The sequence below is a fragment of the Chlamydotis macqueenii genome, chromosome 15 (assembly GCF_036417535.1).
Source record: "Chlamydotis macqueenii isolate bChlMac1 chromosome 15, bChlMac1.mat, whole genome shotgun sequence".
Classification (NCBI taxonomy): Eukaryota; Metazoa; Chordata; class Aves; order Otidiformes; family Otididae; genus Chlamydotis; species Chlamydotis macqueenii.
The window spans coordinates 7513135-7538234 of record NC_141570.1 but is presented as its reverse complement, the minus strand read 5'-3'; the positions used below and the strand labels follow the sequence as shown (position 1 = coordinate 7538234).

General features: G+C 35.4%; 1 protein-coding gene across 5 annotated transcripts in view; it reads left to right on the top strand.

Annotated features, from left to right (window-relative positions):
- The window catches only part of TRRAP (transformation/transcription domain associated protein), a 95747-nt gene extending 71265 nt beyond the window's left edge, over positions 1-24482 (top strand). For all 5 annotated transcript variants that reach the window (XM_086759305.1, XM_086759303.1, XM_086759304.1 and 2 more), the window contains exons 61-71: positions 2500-2701; positions 3830-3994; positions 6543-6633; positions 7300-7499; positions 8266-8527; positions 15183-15408; positions 16016-16233; positions 18819-19003; positions 20697-20900; positions 21884-22078; positions 23228-24482. In XM_086759305.1, the coding sequence (XP_086615431.1) occupies positions 2500-2701; positions 3830-3994; positions 6543-6633; positions 7300-7499; positions 8266-8527; positions 15183-15408; positions 16016-16233; positions 18819-19003; positions 20697-20900; positions 21884-22078; positions 23228-23512 (2233 nt within the window). In that variant the 3' untranslated portion in view covers positions 23513-24482. The remainder of the gene's footprint in view (positions 1-2499; positions 2702-3829; positions 3995-6542; positions 6634-7299; positions 7500-8265; positions 8528-15182; positions 15409-16015; positions 16234-18818; positions 19004-20696; positions 20901-21883; positions 22079-23227) is intronic.
- The last annotated feature ends 618 nt before the right edge of the window (positions 24483-25100 follow it).

The window sequence follows — 25100 nt, the reverse complement described above, 5'->3', positions numbered from 1 at the left end:
CAAGGAGAGTAGGTTTGTCCAAATCTTTGCAGCTTAAGATACACTTTTTTTTCCGCCTGGTCCTGTGACAAACTGATGTCTAAGTGACGTCTTAATGTTGTTTACAAAAGGAGATTGCTTTAGTTTTGTTCTTAATGTAAATACCAGATAGAAAACCAAGGAAAAAAAAAAGTTCAGTGTATAAGCTTGCAGCTACTTAAACAAAATTAGCCTACCTCTTTCTTTCTCACATTTCTGTTTCATCGTTTGTTGTGGATGTCCCATTACCAGCTGCAGCTGGTCAAGGCATAGGAAAATGTGTGGTGGCGTAGTTCAGAGTGCTTAGACAAATCTGGTGTGCTCTGCAGTATGGAAATGCAACACTCAGATAATCGAACTGAAAAGACTAACGTGGTGTGCGTTGGAGACATCTTGCATTGCAGGAATTAAACACCTAGGTGCAAGCCTTGCTTTCACACAACTCCTTTTGTAATGTTTTTGCTTTATGCTGACAGACATCTTACTATTTTGAGGAAGATCTGTCTTTAATTCAGTAAACAAGTATCTCGGCAGTCAAATTTTGTTCAGTGATGCCAGAAGAACCCTTCTGATTTTAACAGCTTTTAGTATGTGTGGTATTTAATGACAGTATTGCTACATGTTACATGTGGGTGGAGTAATTCCTTTACCAGTACATTGTGGACGCTTACAGAATGAAATCCATCAGGTTTTAAGCTGTACACTGCAACCTCACATAGCAATTTAAGTCAGGAAGTGATGAATATCTTCTTCTGTGGATACAAGAGAGAATTTTAAATAGGCGGAATGTAATTACTTTGGAAAGTGCAATGGGCTTTTTTATGACCATAAGTGAGCTTAGTTTCATTAGTTGAGATGTAAAGAGAATAAAGTGTACCTCCTCCCATCTTTTTTTTTTTTTTTTTTAAATTTTTAATTTTTAAAATTCATGCAGACAAAGTAAAAGGCAGGTGAACTATCTCTGTTTGTTCTTTCAGGATAGACTAGATCAAGGTTTCTGTTTAAAACATGGTTCTGATGTACTGACGCTTTCTTAATCTTACCAGAAAACCAGGCAGGCATTTTTTAGCACTGCAGCTGAGGTCAGAATTTAGGAAGGTTACAGTTAGGAACAATGGCAGTGTTGAACCTGAGAATGCGTGACTACTGATGACCTGTGTGTCAACTGAAGTGGAAGTTAAAGGTCACCTCTGCTCTTACATCTCCCTGTGCTGCCCATTTCCTGGGCGAGGTGATAGAAACCATTTTTAAAAAGTCATCTCAGGTGTCAAGAATGATGGATTGTAAAGAAGGAGAAAAGACAACCGACTGAAAAGTCCCCTTTTTAGAAAGAGGAAGTAGTGATAAAAAGTCATCTATCAGGCTGCTGCTGTGGTTGTTCAAAACCTTGATCTAGGGTGCAGAAAGCCTCTGAAAGCAAGTAGCATGTTCTTGTAACACAGAAACTAATGTGTACTTGACAGACGAAATTGCTTTTGTTTTTATAGTTTTGCCACAATAGCTAGTAATTTTAATTTATCACTATAATCCTCCAAACTAATATTTTTATATTAAAAGTACTTTACAGTTAATTTTAAAAAATGAATCAAACAACCATTATGTTACTTTTGTACGGTTTATTTCAATGCTTATTTTGTAAGGGAAAAGTGAAGCACTTTCTATTAAAGAATCTTGGAATGCTTTAAAAGTTTCTTCATTTCAGTAATGTGTATGTGAGTTTTCTCATCCTTTATTTTCATACCTGAAAAGTTACATAGATTGAAGGGGTAGCGGTGGGTGGGTGTGGGTGTGGGGGTGTGTGTGTGTGTATATGGATGAATCATGCCAAATCTTGAACTAGGAACACTTCAGGAAACCTAGAGAAGACTTAAAAAGTATTAAATAATCTTTTGGTTACCAGGAACTGTGTGATTAAGCTTAATATTCCTTTACTTTTCCTGTTGAAAAATAAACTTTTAAAGCTGTGAGGATGAGGAACTGACTTCTTCCAGATAATGCTGGTTGTAAATCTTTTCGTTACTTTGGTGGGAGAACAATTAAGATGCAGTCTATCAAGAGACAGCTAGTAGAACATCTTCCGAACGTTGCTTTTTCTTTTCTTGCTCAATAGAAAGGCTGTTTTTAATACTTTTGCTTCTGCTTTTCTTGTGTTATCATTTGTTCTTCTTTCTCCCAGTATCGTACTCTGTTGCTTGGGTTGCTATGACAGTGCACTGAACATTTTTTCATTTTTTCTCAGGGAGTGTCTGGAGATCTTAACCACTTACATAATTGTTTCCATTATGAAGCATTTGCTTTTGTAGGTGCTGAACTTTAAGGAAAGCTAAGATAAACAGTCATAAGGACTTACTAAAGAACTTAATGGGAAAATACCATTGAGTGTTAAGGAAGTAATGGAGTGCCCTATCAGAAATCTGACTCTTAAAAAATTTAGTAACTTCTTGTTAGTATAAAACTAATGCTTTACTTGTCCCAATGCAGATCTGAAGAAGCAAATAAAGCTTTTTCTGCAGCTGTGCAAATGCATGATGTGCTGGTGAAAGCATGGGCAATGTGGGGTGATTACCTGGAGAATATCTTTGTGAAAGAACGTCAGCTTCACCTAGGTGTGTCTGCCATTACTTGCTACCTACATGCGTGTCGTCATCAGAATGAGAGCAAATCAAGAAAATACTTAGCAAAGGTAAGATCTAGATGTTTAAAAAAGAATTGGGGCTCCACCCCTTCAGAATAGGCTGGAACAATGTTCAATGCTTAAATTTGTGCAATTAGAGAAATATCAGTTACTGATGGAAAGCTTTAATGTAGGCAGAAAGTTTGCATGTGGTTGCTGTTAGGTCACTGCATGTAACTTATCATGGGTTTTTCTGTTTCATTGGGATATCTGGGGTTTTCTTTACATATGGAATCTCTTTATGGGAGAAAGAGGACAAATCACACTGTATAATGCAGTGAAGTATCTGCAGAAGGGCATTATTTGGTGCTTTAAAAAGTGACATAATTTGATGCCTGTTTATCATTACTATGGATGATTCATATTAACTTCTACCTCAGTGTTGCATTTTATTCCAGATAAGCCTTTTCTGTAAATTTTTGCTCTAATTCCACAGAATTTCGGCCAAAGCTCTTTGTAGTATGTATTTCTCTGTTTAAGGATATTTGCTATAATTTCTCTCATGAAAAAAAGTCTAAAAAATGATAGCAGACTGTGAAAGACAATCTATTTTGAACTTGAAACAAACACAGAAAAAAAAAAAAGTTAGATTAAAGATGGCCTCTGTAGCACTTGAAAGTTTGTTATTCTCCCTCTCTGGTTGCATGACTGTTAGTGATTTTTAGTCAGTGCTTAATATATTTACCTTTAAATGAAATTATAGAAGAAGTATCATTAGAAGTGGACAGTTAAAATAATGAAAAACAGCCAAAGAAATACTCAAGTTCTTGCATAAAAGTTAATTTATTTGAGTAGCATATTTTAGGTTCTATAAACATACCTCATTTTCCACCCACTCCTCCAAACAAAAACTTGAAGACTTTGTGGAATAAAGTTGTGTTCATTGGCATTTTTCTCATTTCATAGCAAGTAGTACTCCTACATTTATTTTTTACATCCTTTAAATATTATTTCTAAGGGCTAAAAATTACATTGGCCAGTCATAATGAATGTAAGCTCTTGTGTCCGAGGCAACTTTAACACTTAAAAGGACTCCACTATCATATTAATAAAATGCCTGTGGGTTTTTTGTACATCATAATGATTGACGTGTCTTGAATTAAGACCGTGAGATGTCCTCTTGAAATTCTCTTTTAGGTTCTTTGGCTTCTGAGTTTTGATGATGATAAGAACACTTTAGCAGATGCCGTAGACAAGTACTGTATCGGTGTCCCGCCCATTCAGTGGTTGGCCTGGATTCCACAGCTGTTGACGTGCCTGGTTGGCTCAGAGGGCAAACTTCTTCTGAACCTCATTAGTCAGGTACAGAAGGTTATCACTAATTCTTTATTGTCTCTAATCTTTGTTTTCAGGATTAGATACAAATATTTTTCAAAGCAAATTAAGAAAATGCCAAGCTTTAAAAATACTGTTGTTTGTAACTGTTGAGGAGTTAAAAAATGCTAATTTCTCTCTGTAAGAATATTTTAAATTTCAAAGTGAGTGTTACTTAATGAAATGTTCTGGTTTCAGCTAAACCGCCACATGAAATTAAATCCAGTGAAATTGTATGCCGTATGTGCATGAGACATTATAGCATTCTTTCTGGAATTCTATTTATTACGTATTTGTGAACATTATAGAACACCTTTAGAAATATGTAGTTAAATGCTTGTAACGTAGGAGTAGGGATAAAGGACTGTTAGCTTTAGTGACTAAAGGGCAAACTAATCAGTGCTTTGTTTTTTAATAGATTTGATTTTAAAAAACAAGACTCTGTCTGATACCATCAGAAATCTTTACCAGGGCTTTGTAAATTTTCACTTGATGTTTAGCGTGACAAATGATTAGACAACTCAGGATAAGGTTTAGGGAGTTAGATGAAGAAAGTGACTTCCTGGATTTGTACCTCTCAACTGACAGATACAAGTTTTAGTTAGTCTTACTGTGGGATTTTAAGATTTTACTGCCTATTGCTGTCTGCTCTGAAGCAGAATCTAAGAGTAGAACATGTATCTGTATCTCAGTATAAGGTTGGTTTAAGCATGTCTGTTGACTAAGGGAGAATAAGCGACTTCTTTCAGGTAACGTGTTTTTAGATACTATTTTGTTATGGCTTGGTGCAAACAGGGTTCAAACATCATATTTTCAGATATGTTAACTGTTCATGGTCTAACTTCAGCTCCATTTTAGCAGGCACATAACCTGGAAGCGTGTTGGTGTTTGTTTATTAAGGTTAATGTAAACCAATTGTGAAGTCCTGTTAACCTACAGGTGAACATACGAAGCTCTCACATTAGCCTGTACCCCAGGCCACTTCTGTCTGCAGTGCTCCACAGTTTCCTGAACACTGGCAAAGGGCAGCTGTTGTGCTGAATTCCTCACAGTGGTGTTCTTTCCTTCCCTCCACTCCTGATTTTTGAGATAAGGACTTGATGATCTATGTGGGTTCCTTCCAACTCACGATATTCTATGATTCTAAGATATTCAGCTCCCTTTATATGACCGTTATCTTTGCTCTTTCAAAGCTCTGAAAATGTGTGTTTTTGTAGAGAGAGAATATAGTAGTATGTGTTTGCATGTGCATTAATTCTTGTGTACATAAATCTAGATAACTATGCGTGTGTATATGCATACATATGTTTCATTCCCTCTCTCTCCATAAGTAAAACTTTGAAGAGACCATGTGCCTGAACAGCTTAAGAAAGCAAAGCAGCTAAGGCAAATTTTCTGATGCGTGTGACTTGATATTGTCTTGCAACACCAGTGTGCTTAGCTGTCTTGTGACAGCAGACAGAAAAAAAAACTTACTTCAGTGAGTTGTAGACACTTTTTATTTGTTGAGATTTGTATAACATTTTTAGAAGTGAGTGCCTGCTTGGAAGTCCTACTGTAGTTGGACTTTATAAATATTGCAGATGTTTTTATTTATCTTGCCTTTAAACCTCCAGTCCATAGAAGGAATATAAAATAAAGAAAATAGCAGAATTTCTGAGTTACTAATTGAAAACTTTAGTTTTGCAGAAATACTAGAACCTAAACCTTACAATTTTTTTCAAGTAATTTACTCTTTAATTACAGCATGAAGCATGTGTGCAATCTGTGAAGCATTGTGTTAGCAATCTGCCATAAATATCATGTCACTGAACAGTTAAGTGCTGTTGCAAAATTTCTACCACTTACTTCCATTTGGATGGAGGAAGAATCCATGATTTAGTAAAATTGTGGCTGGAGAAGCCTCTAATAATGTCTTAACATGTCCTCTATAGTGAGTAGTACTTAGACACATCGTTTCTTTCCTTTAATAGATACTGAGAATTACAGATTTCAAAGGGGATACTGAATGGTATTATCTCTTTAGCTTTTTTTTAATGGAAGCTGCAAAATCTTTTTTTATTTTTGGGTGAAATTAGTATCCTCTTTCATTAAATGCCACAATTAGATGGAGTAAAGTTACTCTCTAATGGGCCTTCTTATCAAGTATCATGGGGCTCACTGGGAATTGTGGCCTTATTTAGTGACTAACCATTATGTCTGGTTTTCTTCCATTATGTACCTGAGTAAGATCTTTGAGCTGGCCCAGCTGGTACCCTGGCATTACGCTGTTTTCAGGTTTATTAGGCAATGTGATCTGGAAGCTGTAAGTAGGTAATGCCTTAACGGTGTGTGTGGTGAGTTACCATTTCATCCTCTTTGGGTTTCTGTTACGGACAGAATCTTTAATTTCCTATTTTTCCATAAGCTGTTATTGAAACAAGGAGCTGATTATTGTTGAATTGCACTCATTTACAAAGAGAATCTGTAGGTGTTGATCTGATCTATAGTCAGTTTTCCTTAACTGAGAAATACGTGTGTGTGTATCTCCAAACAGGTGGGAAGAGTCTATCCCCAGGCTGTCTACTTCCCTATCAGGACCCTCTATTTGACCTTGAAGATAGAACAGCGAGAGCGCTACAAAAGTGGTGAGCTTGATAATGATCTGATTGTTTGGGCTTTTTCTAACTTAGTTATATTTTGAGTTTCACCTGACGTTACTGGGGAAAATAGATTCTCCAGAGAACATATCAACTCATCAAGGCTAAGGAAAAAAATTCTTGATAAACCTTGCTCAGATTCATTTGTTTCTGTGAAGTTAAATCTACAGATGGCTTGAGCTGCCTTGAATTTTCTTGAATAGAGTATTTACCAAGAACAGTTTTATCTCCTTCATTCTGATGTCACCTTAATTATTGAGAATCACGTATTCTTTATAGATTTTTATGTCTAAAAATTGATGGAGAGGTAGAAAATTCTTGAATTGCAAATACAGAAGACCATCATAGTTTTCTAAGGTGTTCTACTCTAATTTTAATTGGAAGCATGAACCATGAGATATTCAGTTTCTTTTCAAATTAGTCAAACTTTTAAAAATAATTTAACAAAAGATGAGTTCATGTAACACAAGTGAGGTAAACCGCTTTCTTTGAATAATCTGTACTTTAGTGTCTCCATAATAACTTCTTATGGTGAATTTTCAAGTAAAATGCAAATCTAAAGCAAATTCTCAAAACAATTTATTTTATTTCATGCAGACATTTATCAAGTTTATGGAAGGTAATTTTTATTTTTTAAATTTTTCCACTTTCCAGATTCTGGGCAACAACAGCCAAGTTCAGTTGGAAATCAGTCCCACTCTGCCTCAGATCCTGGGCCAATCAGAGCCACTGCACCAATGTGGCGATGCAGCAGAATTATGCATATGCAGCGAGAATTGCATCCAACACTTTTGTCTTCTCTGGAAGGGATTGTAGATCAGATGGTCTGGTTCAGAGAGAACTGGCATGAAGAGGTATTTGACTTTAATATACCTTCATATGTATGTATCATCTAAGGAAAAGTTAACTGCAAAATATTTATCTAGAATTATTTTTAAACATTAAAACATAACTGCTTGTTCTGGTTAGTAAACTGATGCATTTGTAGAAGTGATTGTTCTGATTGGAGTTTTAAGGAGCTTGGTTATTTCTGGAAGCCATACAGAGGTTTCTCAAAACTGTTAATTTGATGAATGCCTCTAGGATTTAAGCTGTTGCTTGTACTAACTGAAAATTTATATTCTTACGTTAAATTTCACAGATACCAGTTCCTTCTTGATCTGGTGGTCTGTGACAGGTGGTGATTATTGTCTGAAGTTTGAATTATAATGGAGAGCAGATTATAATGGACATGCCACTCTACTTTTATTATTTTCTTCTCAAAGTGTCAGGTTATCCTCTTCTGTTTACTTAGCACAGTGTTTGTTTGAAGGAGGATTCCTCATGTCACATTTTCTAATATCTCACAAAATAGGAAATCTGAAACTTAGCTGCTATTGAAAGAGCAAGATGTACTTGGTGATGCAGCATTTCCACTGCTCCCTTTGTTCAGTTGCAGTGCTGATGAGAATCGGGGCTGTCATTCTGATTGACCCTATGATGCAATCTAAAAGTAACATTTTAAATAAATGTTTCTGAGAGGATAACTTTACTATATAAAATGTAGTGCAGGAATAGATACTTGTTGTTAAATCAGAAGGCCTAATCTTCCTGATTATTTCATCTTTTTTTAATCCTTAGGTTCTTAGACAACTGCAGCAGGGCTTGGCAAAGTGCTATTCGGTTGCCTTTGAGAAAAGCGGAGCTGTTTCAGATGCCAAAATCACGCCTCATACATTAAATTTTGTCAAGAAGTTAGTCAGCACTTTTGGAGTAGGTCTTGAGAATGTCTCCAATGTGTCCACCATGTTTTCTAGTGCAGCCTCAGAGTCGCTAGCTAGGAGAGCACAGGCAACAGCTCAAGATCCCGTGTTCCAGAAGTTAAAAGGGCAATTTACAACAGGTAAGTGTTAATTTTATTTTTTTTTTAAATGTTACTTTTAATCTCCATTTCCCCCCAGAAGTTCAACTGTGAAGGCGTTCTGCTTTTTTATTCTTCTTTCAATATTTTTCCTGAGAGAAAATATAGAAAACAGCACCTTTTTGTCATTCGCCAAACCTGAAATAGTTTATCAGCTCCAGTCTTCTGAGTAATAAAGATAATTCAAGTGTAAAACAGACCTGAACAAAGAGAATGAGTATACTGTTGTATTTTTATTACCTAAAACTGTGGTCAAATCACATATGTGTTTAAAGATAAATTAGATGACTTCACTATTAGTATTTTTGCGATTTCCATAGAACTGCCTGCTGTAGATGAGGGACAATAATGACCTCTATTTTATGGTGATGCCAGAACTTAATGAAATTTTCAGCCCAGAACTCCAAACAGATAATATTATGTGAAGTCTTTCAAAACAGCCTCATTCTGATGAGGAAGATTACTTTAGTGTTTTGGAAAAGAACTACATTATAAAAAACCTATTACACAAATTTACATCATTATTAGGTAAATTGAATCAATAACTTTAATCAGATCTAATAAAAAAGGTACTTAAGGGAAGTAGCTTTTTTGCTTCGTTCATTTTCTCTTTAGCAGTGATGTTACATGTTTGAGTATCTGATGTTGATTTAAAATTTTAAGAAAAGCTTCTGTACAGTAGAGTGTGGTTTTGATATATTTGGTGAAAAGTGTTAAGGCCATGCAGCTGTGTATTATGGAAGATGACACTGATTACCATCACTGTTGTGGATTGCCAGGATTTTGAATTTTACATAATTCCAATGTAAACTAGATCAGCTTTTCCTTAAAGGTAACTGTAGAATTAGATGAAAATGAATAGTTAAATACAGGTTGTTGGTTTTGTGGGTTTTTTTTTTTTTTTTAAAGAATTCAAACTTATTAGTAGTTCAAAACTGGAAAGATAGATTTTTTGTGAAGACCTGAGTTTTAATCTTTTTCTGAGTATACTTTTCTCTTTACCCCACTGGGACTCTGACTTAGCATATTCTAGCATGACTTAAAACTCATCTTAAAAATCATCTTAGCTTTTGTAATGGTTTAAAAAACAATACCTTACCGCATCAAGCCGGTTCCTCTGCAGAAGTGAATCATGCATTGAAAAGTTACTCTTTTTAGAATTTTAAGTTAAATAAAGATGCCTTAACTTAAAATTATTTGAGGTCAGCACACGTACTGAGCATTTACGGAGTTTGACAAGTAGACGTGCAGTGTTTTTTCAAGTATTTTACTGATAATGTCCTGAAAATAAGTGGACTGATGGGAATCTCGTGGAAGTAACTCAGTTGTAGATATGACCTCTATATCTTCTGCATGCTGGATATTGCATGATGTCCTTTTTGAGGCACAACAGTTGGCATGACAGCAGATACTGAAAGTCCTGAACCCTATGATTTTAATTTTTAATGATAAAGTGTACTAGGGAGGGTAATGGAAGAAGCAGCATTTTGTGTGTCTTTGACACAAGCATACAGGGAAAAAAATACACAGCAAAGTGTTTCTTTGTAAACTTCAGTTTAATAATAAGTAATTACTTTCTGTATTTTTTTTATTGAAGAGTTGGTGTTTTATTTTCCAAGTATGATTAAATATGAATATCTGCAGGATTAAAATAATTATTTTGCTTAGTGCTAGATTTGATTTAATCTAAAAAATTCAGTGTTCTAATTCACAATGAAGTGTAGGAAAACAAGAAATTAAACCGATCAATATACTTAGCATTTTTGTAGTTTAATTCATTATGCAGAAAATGAAAATAAGTTTTTTATTAATTTTGCAATAACAGTAAAATGTACATAAATAAATGAATAGATTGTAATTACTGTATGAAAGATAGCAAAGACTGTTTTAACACTTGAGAAGCCATCTCTAAATTATGACTACTGTGTCCTTTTGTCATACTAGACCGTTCATGTTTGTTTTTCTGATTCTCAGTACCAGTTGCATTTAGGTGATGGACAGATAATTACTTTTGAAATGGAAGGCAACCACTGTGTCCAGGCTGAGAGACTGTCTTGGATTAAACTCTTTTCTTCAGTTATTTCCAGTTTAATGTTGCCAGCTATATTTTATGGACACTTTCAACTATGTTTGATTGCATAATCTCTTCCACCAACATCTGCATTGCATCCTGATTCCTGTTTGGAGCCACTGGGGACTCTCACACTATTCCTTACATTCTAAATACTTTGGACCATTGGAGCTTTGATAGGTCATCTTTTTCCATCCTAACATTATATATTTTAAAACCAAATTTTTCTTTGAATTTTTTGCCTGGGACTTCAAATGTGTAGTTCTTTGACCATCTGTTCTTTGTTCCTTCTCCTTTTCTGCTAAACCTTTGACATCAAAGAACAGGCAAATGCTGAGAAATGCTCCCTTTGAGAGTTCTCTCGGTAGTGAAAGGAAAAAAAACTGCCTCAATTGTTCTTTTGTGGGCAGATGATAGTTTAGAGTTTGGATCATACTTCTTTCTGCAACCATCTCTCCACTTAAGCTAAGTACAAATGGAAGTTTTGCAAATATACCCTTTAAGGGCAAGACAATTTTCTTGAGAGTTTTGGCATCCAGCACAATGAATTCTGTACTGCAAATGGAAACTCTGTCATCAGAAGGAATCTTCTTGAAGTTCTACTGTTTCTCTGAAGCATGGGGAGAGGGCAGGGGAAGAGCTCTTTTATGAATTTTCAGCTTTTTTAGGGAATTTTATTTTCTTTCATGTTCTCAAGAGTGACCATAGCATCAGTTGGATACCTCTTCTTTACTTCAGTTCAAAGTTTTAGATAATCCAGAAAATCCAGATCAAGAGATTGGAGTTAGCATCATATTTGACCTTGGTCTGGTCTTTGCAGTCTTGGTTTTCTGGAGCTGAGTGATAAACCACAAGTCCTGCTTCATATTTCTGCTTACCTGTCACCAAGATGTTTCATGTTTGTTGATGCTTCCCAGAAGCTCTTATGAGATTAAAAAGAACCTTTGGGAAAGTACAGATTATATAAACGTCTGAATAATAACTTCAAAAGCAAAACAGCTATTCTCTCTTGGAGAATGCTTGGATCTTCTTCAGTATCATATGTATAAGGGGTTTGAACTGCTCTGTAAAGCTAAGCTTACGTTTCAGTCCTAAGTGGAGTGACATCTTACACAATGGGTGTCCTGGCTTTTTAGTTGAAGATCTTTGGGTCATGAACTTCGAGTGTCATCAGGCTTTGCCTGTGGTCAGAATTATCTTTAAAATCTTACAGATGAACTATTGCTTGCTCTAAAAGCATTAGTTGTCGGTTACTTTTAACTGCTTAGAACTGCTTTCTGCCAGTGTAGCAGAAGGAGATTGTTTAGCTGTTAAGTCTTAGTTTGGAGGTGTTGTCTTTGTTTGTTTTCTAATGCTGTGTTAATGTTCTGTAGGTCAAAGGTTTTAGGGGGACAGAGGGGCTGGTACTCTAATTTTCCTAACTCAAGTGTATTTGTTTTTTTTTTTTCTATTGCTTCATGAGAAGTGATGGTACAGCTCTCATTCAAAAAGTAAGCTTGATCTAGTTGTGTTTAGACCAATCAGGATTTTTTAGGTCTGTCTCACTGGCAGGAAGATTGTGCCCCGTTTGTCCTTTTGTTGAGAGTGGCAAGAACTTGCCAGTTATGCTGTGTTGAATGGACTCAGGCAACAATTTTTTGAAGCATTTTGAAGCATTCAAGATGGCATTGAATGAACGTGTTTGTTTAAAATACATATATCACACCGTAAAATCTTCAGCAGTGTTGAGAAGAGAGAGCAAGCTTCTTGAATTGCAGTCTGTATCACGGTCTTCTGTGAATATCTCCATTAAAGATGAGGGAGTAAACTGCCTGCTCTGTGTAGGAAAATATGGTGTCAGTAGTCAGGTATTTTAGACCGCTATGTATTAGCTTAAGAAAGATATTCTCCAGTAGTAAGTGCTGAAAAAGTGGATTTGTTTGAAACAAAAGTACTATTTATATAGATTAAGATGTCTGCAAAGCAGAGAGACTTTGTACACAAATAATATCTGGCCTTGTATTTCCCTTTCTTTCAGCTGAAGTGATTTTTCTTCTCAGATGGGCTCTCTGTGACATGAGCAAAAAGAGCACTTGAACTCTGCTTTTCCCATCTGCCACTGGAAAACAGAACAACAACAAAAATCCTAAAATAGACATTTAAACAAACTAGAGCTATTTTTGTGGTGAACTGACTGACTGTTTTTTTTTTTTTGTAAGGAATATATATTGATGCATATGTTCAATACTTTAGTGATTCACATCAGCACAAAAACTAGTTGCAATTTGGGAATACTTTCCTGCATTTCAGGGATTCAGGAGAGAAATGATTCAATAATTTTGTTACCTTCATGAAATGATTTACTCCCACTGCTCACTAGAGGGTAGGCTTGGGATTGTAATAAGAGTGTTTAACAGTGATGCTGCCATAGATACACTCTCCATACCAGGTAGAAAAAGAAAAGGGAATATTACAGAGTTTACTAATTTCTAACGTGCATAAATATGAAAGTGTATTCTTCACAATTTTCCGTATGGAAGTGGAAAGGATTTTGTATGTGCTGGTTTTTTTGCTCTGTTTGGGCTAGTAGACTTCAGATTTTCCCTGGAAGCTTGTAGCCTATCAGTGTGTTGTGGATAGACGATGCAGGATGTTGGGTTATGTGTTCTCTGATATTTTGTTTAGGTAAAAGAATAGCAAAAAGTAAGGTTGTATTATTTTATTTGGGAATAGTATCCTGTACATCTAAATAAGAGAACTTGAGGAACAAGATGTATGTGTGGAATTATATGAACTCTTCTGGCTAAAAGAATAGATGTTCTAAGCTTGTTTGTAGGAGTAAGTCTTGTGGATAATCTGAGTTTTGAATGGTTTTAATTGTGGTTAAAAAAAGCTTTTATATGCAGTAATTAATAGCTGTGCACATGTACTTAGCGCACTATTAGCATACTTTTAGATAGATGCCTGCAGCATATTTATGTGGTCAAATTAATTTCCCCTCTGAGCAGCACTTGGTTTGGTTTGGTTTTTTTTTGTCAATTTAGGAAGATATTGTGTGTATGTTACATACTGAAACGTAGGTTCTGCAATAAGACTCAAACTCATTTTTGAGACTGTTAATCTTCTGTTGTACTGAACCACAGTGACGATTCTCTTCTGCTTTAGCTGAAAATCTCAGAAATACTACATTGACATTCTCTGTTTCTTTCTTGCTGTTGCTTTTTCACTCGTAACATGTTGAACTTAAAATGGCATCTTTTAGACTCTGGTGTAGAAATGCTTCTTAAAAATTTGCACAATTTGGGATGCCACAACTAATGAGGTTTACAGAGACAGCAGTTTGTTTTCTTATCCGGTTGTGTTTAATCTCTCGTTGTGGTACTGAGGGACTGAACCATAATTTCATTTGTGTTTGGGGTTATTAATTTTCCCTCTTTTGGAAATTCAAACTCCTTTATTTATTTATTTGGTTATTTACTGTGTTCTGAAACTGTAGTGAAAGCAGTGTTGAGAAGATGGCACTGCTGTTGGCCCAGAAAATGGTTGATATTGCAGTGATTTCTGTTACAGAATTCTTTGTATAGTGTATTCAAGACCATATTGAGCTTGAGAAAGTTCGTACTTCACTTGCATGTGGGCTAGAGTAGAGTGTTCCATGCTGCAATACTGTTGTGTTGTAAAGGAAAGAGCAGGCCGTTTGTATAATATTGTCATTTTTGCTTAGGCTGTCATATCTGTTCTTCCTGTGATGGCATGCAATTGTTATCGAAGCCGGGAAAGAATAAAGATAATTTTCTTGCAGCCTAGAATAGGAGAATAATAGTAATAGCAGTTTTACTACTTGTCCTGCAGTTGCTCAGAGATTCTACATTATATCCTCAGTTGAGGCTCTTTCATCCCTTTTAAAAGTAAAAAGCCTCCACTGATTTTAAATAAGTAAATCACTTTTAATGAAACAGGCAGAAAATTACAGTGCTAGACTGTAAAATAAGCTTACCTTTCCTCTTTCACTAAGTGATCTGATTTAATGGCATCGATTGGTTTCTTACTCCTTTCTTTGCATGCAGAGTGTCTGGTTGCAGTATATAGACAGTTAAGTACAGTCATAGTATTTAACATTTTCACAGCATGACTGTAAACCAGGAAAATCTTGGGAAGTTCATGATTTACTAAATAATAGAGACTATTTTAGAGCTGTGTACAGAAAAGAGGTAGCAGATTCTGACAGGTTTTAAGTTGTGAACCTGTGTAGACAGGTGTGAACCTCCTAGTTTTTCTTTGTGTTTAGGGTTCACACATAGCCATGTTTCTCTGGTGGGCTTGCTTGGCAGTATGCTTTCCTTTGTGTGAGTTGCTGATTGTGGTAGCTTTCAGTTTTACTATAGTATTTGAGACTACCACGATGCTTTTCTGCGTAACGGGTATGTGTGCCGTATGTAGGACTCCGTAAAGTATTTTGCTTAAGGGCATATGACTGAAAAAACCTCTTTGAAAATGCAAACTTCAGACACTTTATAGTTAAATATTCTATATAGCATTTGAAAAGCTAAGGATGTATATATATATTTTTTTTTTTTTTTCTTTTAGACTTCGACTTCAGTGTGCCAGGGTCAATGAAACTTCACAATCTGATCTCTAAACTGAAGAAATGGATCAAAATTCTGGAAGCAAAAACTAAACAACTTCCAAAGTTCTTCCTCATAGAGGAAAAGTGCCGCTTCCTAAGTAATTTTTCAGCTCAAACTGCAGAAGTAGAGATACCTGGGGAATTCCTTATGCCAAAGCCAACGCATTACTACATCAAGATAGCAAGGTAATCTAAAAATACCCTTTGGTTGTTATAATTCTGAAAACAGAGAAGAAAATGAAAACCTCCTCCATCTGTCCACTCTGCAAAAGTAGATGCTGTGTACATTTCATATATTTAAAGTACACATATAGAGTCATACTTTCCTGTCACACCTTTATTTTTTTATTTTATCCTCCTTCAGTAATTTTACATTACCTCACTAAGCAACTGTACTGTTATATAAAGAGTGTATTTTATTTTCTTTTATGTTGATATAAGCTGAGATTAATTCTTCTATTGTAGTCCACAGAGGTACTGTTCTTCAACATAGTGATAAAGATCTGATCTAATGATTACTTATGCTCAAGAACTATGTTTTCTTAAAAACAGAGAAACAAATCAAACAGAAGAGCCTTTTTGACTACAAAATAGAAACCATGGGCTAGCTGGATAGTAGAGTTGTACCTTGTAATACAGTTGCACTGCCTTATTTCTTTGGTGGGGTTTCTGTGTTTGTTTTAGGTTTTTTGTTTGTTTGGATATTTTTTTTACATCATGATTTAATGTTTAATAATTTACATAATGTTAATAATTTACATCAGGTGCTTTAATCTACCTTTCTTCCCAATAGGTTTATGCCCAGAGTGGAGATAGTTCAGAAACACAATACAGCAGCTAGAAGACTCTATATCCGAGGCCATAATGGAAAGATTTACCCGTATCTGGTAATGAATGATGCTTGCCTGACAGAGTCTCGTAGAGAAGAGCGAGTATTACAGCTTCTACGACTTCTGAACCCCTGCTTAGAGAAAAGGAAGGAAACCACAAAAAGACATTTGTTTTTTACAGGTATTGAAAAGAGAGATTTTATATTATTTTTATATATATGTTATACTCAAAGATTATAATTGCTAAAGTTTTTGACAGCTACTAAACTGAAGTTTTTGAATATTCAGAAGGTAAATTGACATCTGTCTAGGTAATCAGTCTTTTCTGGCATTGTAGCACCCCTCTGAAGAAGTAAAGTTGATTGCATGTGATCTAGAGCTTCTTAGAAGCGCTTACACACATCATTTGTGGTATAAAGTTCAGTTGTGAATAACATATGTAAGGCAGAGGCATGCCCATTGGACCTGGTGCTGTGGAGATGGATACCTGTGCCTCAGAACAAGCATGCAGAGACAATTGGGGAGGGACAGAACAAACCTTTTTCTCCCCAGCTTGCAATATATGAATGTTGAATTTCTTTTCCCTCTTTCACGTAACACAGAAGAAGAAAGAATTTTTTTTGTAGAGCTTTGAATTTGATACAGTTTATGAATTCAGGACTATATACTGACTGTTAGTTGTTGCCAGATAACATCCGTTCATAATCCAGATACTGGATGCAGGGCTTCTGTTGAGCGTACTGCTGTGATCCTGTAAAAGGTTACTTGGTCTGGAGTGTGTGCTTTGTCAACAGTACCACCTGGCAATGCTTAAACATTACAGAATTAACAAACATAATGGTAGGGAGACCTTAATGACGAGGGTTAAGGAGGGTTCCAATATGATTTATGTGTATAAATTGCCAAAATAGTCATATAATAAAAAGGTCACATATTTAGGGATGGATTTCAAAACAGAAACAGTGAATGAAGGCTGAACCCACAGTCTTAATTCTTTTACTTTCCTTGTGTATCTTGGCTTTTTCATGTGTTGATTATAAATAATTCATACATGAAATGAGAAAAAAAGAATGTAAGAGCGTCACCTGGCAACATACTTGATCTGCTTGCGATACGACTACTAATGGAAATGCTTTAAAATAGTTAAACTTTTTGTGTTTTCCAGATACTAAGACTGTTGGCAAGTCCCAGTTTACAGCAGTGTAGCTACTTCATATAAATGTATAAATACTTTTCATTTCAGAAGGTCAATGAATCGCTCACTAACTTCATATAAATGAGTTCTGTACATTGCATACTCAGTTCTAATAATCCTTGGTTGGTGAGCAGGAAATATATTACGAATACAGGAAACTTTAATCAAAGACACTAAGACAATGCTGCTACTTTGTGGTTGTCCTTTAAAAAAATGCTGAGATCAGATATTTTAAAAATATGGTTTTATCAGTCCTCCTTTTTGAGCTAATATTATCTATTGACATGAGTTTAGGTTGCCAGATCATGCAAGTTGCCTTTACAGAGCTGGAAATGCATGTTTGAGTCCTAACTTTAAAAAGACTAAAATATACAAGCCAAAGGATTTGTTGTAACAAATGGTAAATATAGTATTTCTACATATATTAAGACAATTTTGCATCACTTTGAGGTCAAAATAACAGAAATGCAGTAGATAAAGCCTTGAAAGATATGATAACCAAGGCCACTGATACAGAAATATATCCTCTGTATAACATGATGAGTGAAGTAACATGTTTTCCTTCAAAGGGTTGTTTTTAAACTATATTGTTTTTGGAAATAAATCTATACCTTGTGGTTTGATACTACTTGAAAGAACCTAAAGAACATTCATTTCTCTGCTGTGAGAGGTTAATGGAATCAGACCAGAAGAAATAGTTCATTAACACCCCTTCTGCAGAATGGATTTTGTTCTTTAAGATTGAAGACATTACATTGAACAACTTAAATGCACTTAAATAACTTTCCCCTATATTTCTGAGGTTAATTATTACAGCTTCTGAGGGAAATGATGAGAGAACAGTTTGGGTGGTAACTGGAGGTTGCTGTCGTTTGACAACGTACAAACAGTGTCACTGGCAAAGCTAGCTATGGAAGAGGCTTTGTCTGTCTTGTTGTAGGTGGGGATGCGCATAAGACTCAGTAGGGTGATACATCTGTGGAGCACCATGGAAGTGCAAATAGGGTTTTTGCAAGTTTACTGCTCATCATGGAAAAGCTCAGCGGCTTAAGTTTTCTTATTACTGAATGTTTTGCTGTGTCTTCCCTATATTGTTTTCAAATAGTGTCATTTAAACATCTGTTCCTCAACTCTCTTCAGATTTTTTTTCCTCCAGTATTTCTGAATCACTTTAAATACCCTATTGAATTTAGTAGTTTTGTTCTTCAGAGTAATTTTTATTGACATAATGCCAATGTCATGTAATCAGATATTACGAACCTGTGCTCTTTTTTTTTTTTGCTAATATAGTTGATGTTTCTGTTAAGAAAAAAAAACTCACCTGCTGTCATACTTTCTTTTTAACTAAGCTTGTGAATTAGTTATGAGTATAGTAACAAAAATTTTCTCTTGATACACTTCAGTTGATTATCACAGTTGTGTTTTAAGGGCTGATATTTGCGTGCTAATTCTTTTAGTATTTGTTTGGTTTATGGATTCACTGTTCTGTTTTCTTTTACTCTCTGCCTCCCCTGCCCTCATTCCTGCCTTCCCATCACCATCCTCTGTCACCCTTCCCAAATTACTCCCAGTCCCCCGTGTTGTAGCGGTTTCTCCACAGATGCGTTTGGTGGAAGACAATCCTTCTTCTCTTTCCCTGGTGGAGATCTATAAGCAACGCTGTGCCAAGAAGGGCATTGAGCATGACAACCCTATTTCTCGTTACTATGACAGACTGGCAACGGTCCAAGCACGAGGGACTCAAGCAAGCCATCAGGTATCAGAATACATAATGAATTTTAATCAAGGGCTTTTCTTGAGGACTCTACTATATTATGTCCAATCCTCCCCTGCCCTGACTCTTCACCTTTTATTAGATGTGAGCCAGGTATTTTGCAGAGGTAGTGTTTCGATACTTTGGGATTCAGTTTGTTTTTGGTTAATATATTCTTGAGAACTTTTATATCTCTCTGATATTTTAAATTCTCTTGGAAAGCTTCAAAAAGCTGTATTTCTTTTACTCTAGGTTGTTTTGGGTAACTGCAACTGAAAACAGACGAGGTGTTGATTGCTTTTTGGCCCTTTCATATAGTGCTTTGAAAAGAATTAATTGATAACATGGGAAAGAGCATTCCTAATTTAAATAAGCAGTTACAGCATGATATGTGATGCAGGCTTCCCCATGTTCTTCTAATGTCTCTCCTAAAATTGCCAGTGGATTCATTTAATCTAAGTCAAATAGAAACAGTTGAGTAACCTCACCCTAATAAATGATGGTACTCAGAAAGAACAAAGGTCCCCTCTCTCTGTAACCTCCATCAAACATCCGCTGGTGATAAATAAGGTTATTTTGTGGTTTTTTTTATCTAAAGGTTAATGCAAATTCTTACATAAAATACCAGTCCCATTTCAAATATGGCTATTGGAAAATACATGGTATACATGTTTCACAGACATCATTTAGAGGAACTATCTTTTCAGGCTTGCTTTGTTACAAAATAAAATGAAATGTTACGTAACATCTGTTTCTATTTTGAGAACTTTTCCTTCAGGTTATGAAACTCTTTAACAGCCATTTAATTGAAGTCAGTATGACTATCATGCTTTCTGGTATCATAGAACAGATCCTAACCTTTCTTTTTCTAATTAATTAGGCTATTATATGCTACAGTAATTAAGTATTTTGGTAGATTGCAAATGTTTACATGTAGGGGAAAAAACTATTGCACAGTATACACTTATAGAAACAGTTGAATACGGCTCTCAGCTTTTATCTCTTTGTATTTTGAGGTAATTTTGCTGTAATAATAGATGTTACAAATTACTTTACCCAGTGTCTTTCCCTATCTTGTGTAACAAAAATCCTTCTGTATGTCCATTTATCCTCTCTATGAAGAAACCATGCAGAGAGCCATCTTTAGGTTGCATGCTTTGCAGGTCCCACGTATAATTTCATATCTTGCCATTATGCTTAAAAGAAAATATTTATTTTATTGCTGCAAAATGCATATCCAGCTTGCACTGAAGCTAGAAGACAGTGAAGCATGTTCCGTTAGTTTCCCGTAAGGTAGTGTGGCATTGTGAATTGAATGTCTCTTCACCTCACTTCTGATTTTCTTGAAAGTCTTTAACAGAAGATACTTCAAATCAGGTTATATAATGGATCAGTTTCAGGTTTTCTGACATGCCTGTTTGTAGTTCCCACACTTATATGGTTTTGTTAAAAATTTAGGCTTTTCAGATTAAGAATATTTTCTATCTGTGGAGAGGGTGGGCTAAAAATATTACGTGTTTTCTGACAAAGAAGTCAGGAAACAGTGTTGGATTGAAAGAGTCCAAGTTCAGGATGTTTTTCCTAAAGTGGAATACAGCAGTAGAGAGACATTTGGTAGTTGCTTTTGGCATATTTGTCTGTTGCTAAGAAGTGTATTAAAAATTGTCTCTTTCAACTGATATTTTTCACAACACAGGTTCTCCGAGATATACTTAAAGAAGTACAGAGCAACATGGTTCCGCGCAGTATGCTTAAGGAGTGGGCTTTACATACATTCCCCAATGCTACCGATTACTGGACTTTTCGAAAGATGTTCACTATTCAGTTAGCTCTAATTGGCTTTGCAGAGTTTATCTTTCATTTAAATAGACTCAACCCTGAAATGCTGCAGATTGCCCAGGTATGCTTTGGTTTGTTCTACATGCATTCTGTCATGTCTGATCAAATGGAAATTTGGACTATACTTGTGAAATGAGTCAAAACGGTAATTCGACATGTATAATTAGCAGTGCATGTCAGTAGGCCTTTCATTTATATGTGATTGCACATCATGTAGGTAGTAATTTAAACTGCAGTCCCCATGGACATCAATTCTGCCTTCTGTGGTGAGAATTTAGAACTTTGTAAAAATTGTTCTTAGATATTGGAACTGTTCATGTAAATGATTGATAAGTCTCCCTTTTTAGTCCTCCTTCAAATATATTGCTTTGAATGTATCTCTGTGTCAAACAGATTTTAAAAAATCCCAACATATTAGAGGCTTAATTTTCTTAAAGGGGAATACCCTTTTTCAAATACTGTTCTCTTTTCAGCATTGCCATAGTATCAAGCTACAACTCCTATTAATAGTGATTTTTGTGTTTTAACCCAGCAGTTAAAATGAGACTTGCCACCTTAGTAGGGCAAAGGTGGTATATATTAAAGTCTTAATGCCATTTTAATGCATGGACAGCTATACTCTGTATAGCAATTAGGATTCTTTAATCCCTCTAGGTGAGTGTTCAGGTGCTTACCCAGAGTGAACAATGCATAGAGAATGCTTACTGGGAGCTGGGATGCATAGAGAACAGAGACCTGTCTATCTGTGTGACTTCTCAAAGACCATGCTACAGAAGAATCTATTCCTTGTGTTTGATATGACAATAATCTGTATTCAGTAAGGGGTTTTTTACACACGTTTTGAGAGAGATACATACCTGAGTTTGTGCATGCCCTTAATTTAAAATTTTTTGCTCAAAACTGTTTGACTGAAAGAATGAAAAGCTATTGGAATACTGTTTGTACTCTGAGTATTAACAGAAAACAAAAATCCAACTTCTTTTGATTTCATTAACGAAAATCTGTTCCTTTAATTACTTTTGTGCCTCTTACTTTTAAATCCAGGATACTGGCAAGCTAAATGTAGCTTACTTTCGCTTTGACATAAATGATGCTACTGGAGATTTGGATGCCAATCGTCCAGTTCCATTCCGGCTTACACCAAACATCTCTGAATTTCTGACCACCATTGGGGTGTCTGGTCCACTGACTGCATCTATGATTGCAGTAGCCCGCTGCTTTGCACAGCCGAACTTTAAGGTTTGTATATGTTTGGAAAGGTTGTTTGCAGGTGTGTTATCTTTGGCAGTTTATAAACTAAACTGCACTTTCTTGGTTAAGATAGAAACTGAACAGTCCATGTTTGTTTTCAAGTCTTACCCTGTGGTCATCACAAAGGTCAGCTGAAATGTTTGCACTTTTGCCTTTTTGGAAAAAAAAGGAGGAAGAGGGTGTAATTCTACCCTTAATTTAATTTTTTGTCCAAACATGTTAATTCAGGCTGATTGTTTCTAGCCTCATAATTCCTTATGAATTCTGGCAAATAGTAAAATGACAAATGCAACATCATTTCGAATCTTCGTAATAATCTGTGAATAGAAATGTGTCTAGGGTCCTTTGTTAGCGGAACAGAACGCTAGGCATACACTGTTACTTTGATGGATTCTAGCTCTTAGGAGGGTGTAGTTTTCTAAAGAAATTGTCCAACTTCCTTTTAAATTCTAGTGCTTTCCAAAAATGAGGCATCTTGCACTTAGTAAGCAATCTGCACCAGAAAGACACAGAACGTACTGTAGTTATGATGTGAGCGAGTTACTTTTTAAAAGATGGAAAATACCCTAAAGTGGTATTTTTCTTTATCTGTAATACATGAAGCTATGTTAGAATATTTGTTAATAATTCATCATCTTTAACTTACAAAGCCATGTCTATATGTGCAAATGAATTTGCAGACATAGCCTGTAATTTCAACATCTGAATGATGTCTGCCCAGTTAGATTTCCCTCATCGATTTTCTGCTTTGCAAAGTACTCAGTCTTTGCACAAGGCTTCTGTGTATGTGTGCATGTATCTGGAAAAAGTAATAAATTTAGGGGAATAATTTAAAAATAGCATGTACATGACTGTATTTGTGTGTGACGATCTTAAAATATATTATAGTTTATGTGATTTTTCATTTCCGTAGGAGTAATTGTGTTGCATTTTCATAACAAAAGCTATTTATGAAAAGAAACACCTTGAGAGAAAATAGTAAAGAAGTTTGAAGCTACACTCATCTTGAGAAGACTGAGATTGCAATGTGGGACCAAAAGTGTCAAAATGCCATTGACTAAAATCTAGTTGCAGTTTTATAATCCTTGATGGTTCTTTGGATTAAATATAATAGTCTGATTTTTCTCCTTCGTATAGGTTGATGGCATCCTAAAAACTGTGCTACGGGACGAAATAATTGCATGGCACAAAAAGACACAAGAGGATACTTCATCTCCACTCTCAGCAGCTGGGCAACCCGAAAATATGGACAGCCAGCAGCTGGTTTCACTAGTTCAGAAAGCTGTTACTGCTATCATGACTCGACTTCATAATCTTGCTCAGTTTGAAGGAGGAGAAAGCAAAGTCAACACTCTGGTAGCAGCTGCAAATAGCTTGGATAATCTCTGTCGTATGGATCCTGCCTGGCACCCCTGGCTGTAATTTTCAATTTTCAATAGCTTTTTTTGCTGCTGTTTGTGGTATGAGCCATATATTGTGTTAACAAAATGTGAAAAAAGCTTTTCAGACTATGGCTTACCTGTCACACTGCATTTTGTCAGTCTTCATTTTAGTTTTGTTTACAGTTGTATGACAATTTTACTGTTTTTAATTTCATGAGGGGACTTTTCTTCCTGTTTAAGAAATGTTGTTTAATATGCAACAACAACTTTCACAAATAGCTTAAAACAAAGAGAGGAAACTTAAATAATTTACAGAAAAAATATTTTATGATTAAGACTATAAAACTAGCACTGTTAGATTTAGGGTCTGCCATTCCTAATAACCTGCAGTATGTACATTTTTTATACAGTAGTAATTATAAAAAAAAAAAAAAAAGACAGTATTCCCGTTATGGAATTTTACTTTCTGAAATTTTACTTAATCGCTGTCCCTTCATTATACTGAACTGAAGGCACAAATAAATACTCTTCCTTTAAGTTTGCTTCGAATTTACATAAGCAAAGTTGGTTTGTACAGAGAATTTTGTACCAAATATATAGAGGTGACTTTTGGTTAGGCACTGAGAAAATGATGATCAAATTGTGATAGCTTTTCTTGGAGCACAAGCTGTGTACAGTGAAAGTGTAAACCCTTTAGAGTATTTGGTTTAGTTGTGGACAGTGTTTAGGGGGGGGAAGTTTATAAAAAGGATGGGAAAAGTAATCCTTTGATACATGTATTTGGCTGTAATGGATAAAAAAGTAAAATCTTATAAAGTTCTCTCTCTTTTTTTTAATGTTTAGAATTACAATAGCTTCTTTAGAATGGATCCATTTCTTTGTAATTTAAGAAAGGTTTAATGTTTTACTTGTTTTTCTGTTGTGTTAGCATTTCTATAAAACTTCGGTGTTGAGAATGTTAAATTTGTACAGAGTGATTTTTTCAAAATAAATATTTTGTAAAACTCTCAGTGGTATTAATTTTATTCAGAATATTTTTTTATATTATACTATGGACTAAATAGAAAAGACCTAAAAGCAAGCGTATGAGAGATGTGGATGTGATGTTCTCATGTATGGTGTTGAATTTGTTTGAAAAAGAGCTGCAAATAGGAATTATGTATATGACAAGAATTTCTTCATTCAGTGTACAGTCTGTCTTCCTGGCCAGTCAATTAATGTATTAACCACCTGTTTTCTAAAAGTCTTTCTTTAAACAGAATAGTCTTTCCTGTATACAAGAAATTCAGCTTTTAAGTAATTTTCAGAGGTCAAGATTATACCTGCAGATTAATTCTATTAGGGGATTTCTGCTGTTCCCACAGAAACAAAGATGATCTTGGTTGCCGTAGCAAAGGATGAGTGAGTCTGTCTTCTTTTAATAAGCAGTCAACAGGTTCTTACATATTTCAGAATAACATGAGAGGCATAATTGAAGGTAATCACCACCATTCAGTAGTGTACTGTGAAACAAGGGGAATTTCTAAAGGCATCTGATGACTTTTCCTGGGTGGGTGAGCTCACCCGCAAGTTAACAGATGAACAACATCTAACTCATTGGTTACCTGCAGATCAAGCCTTGCGGTAGG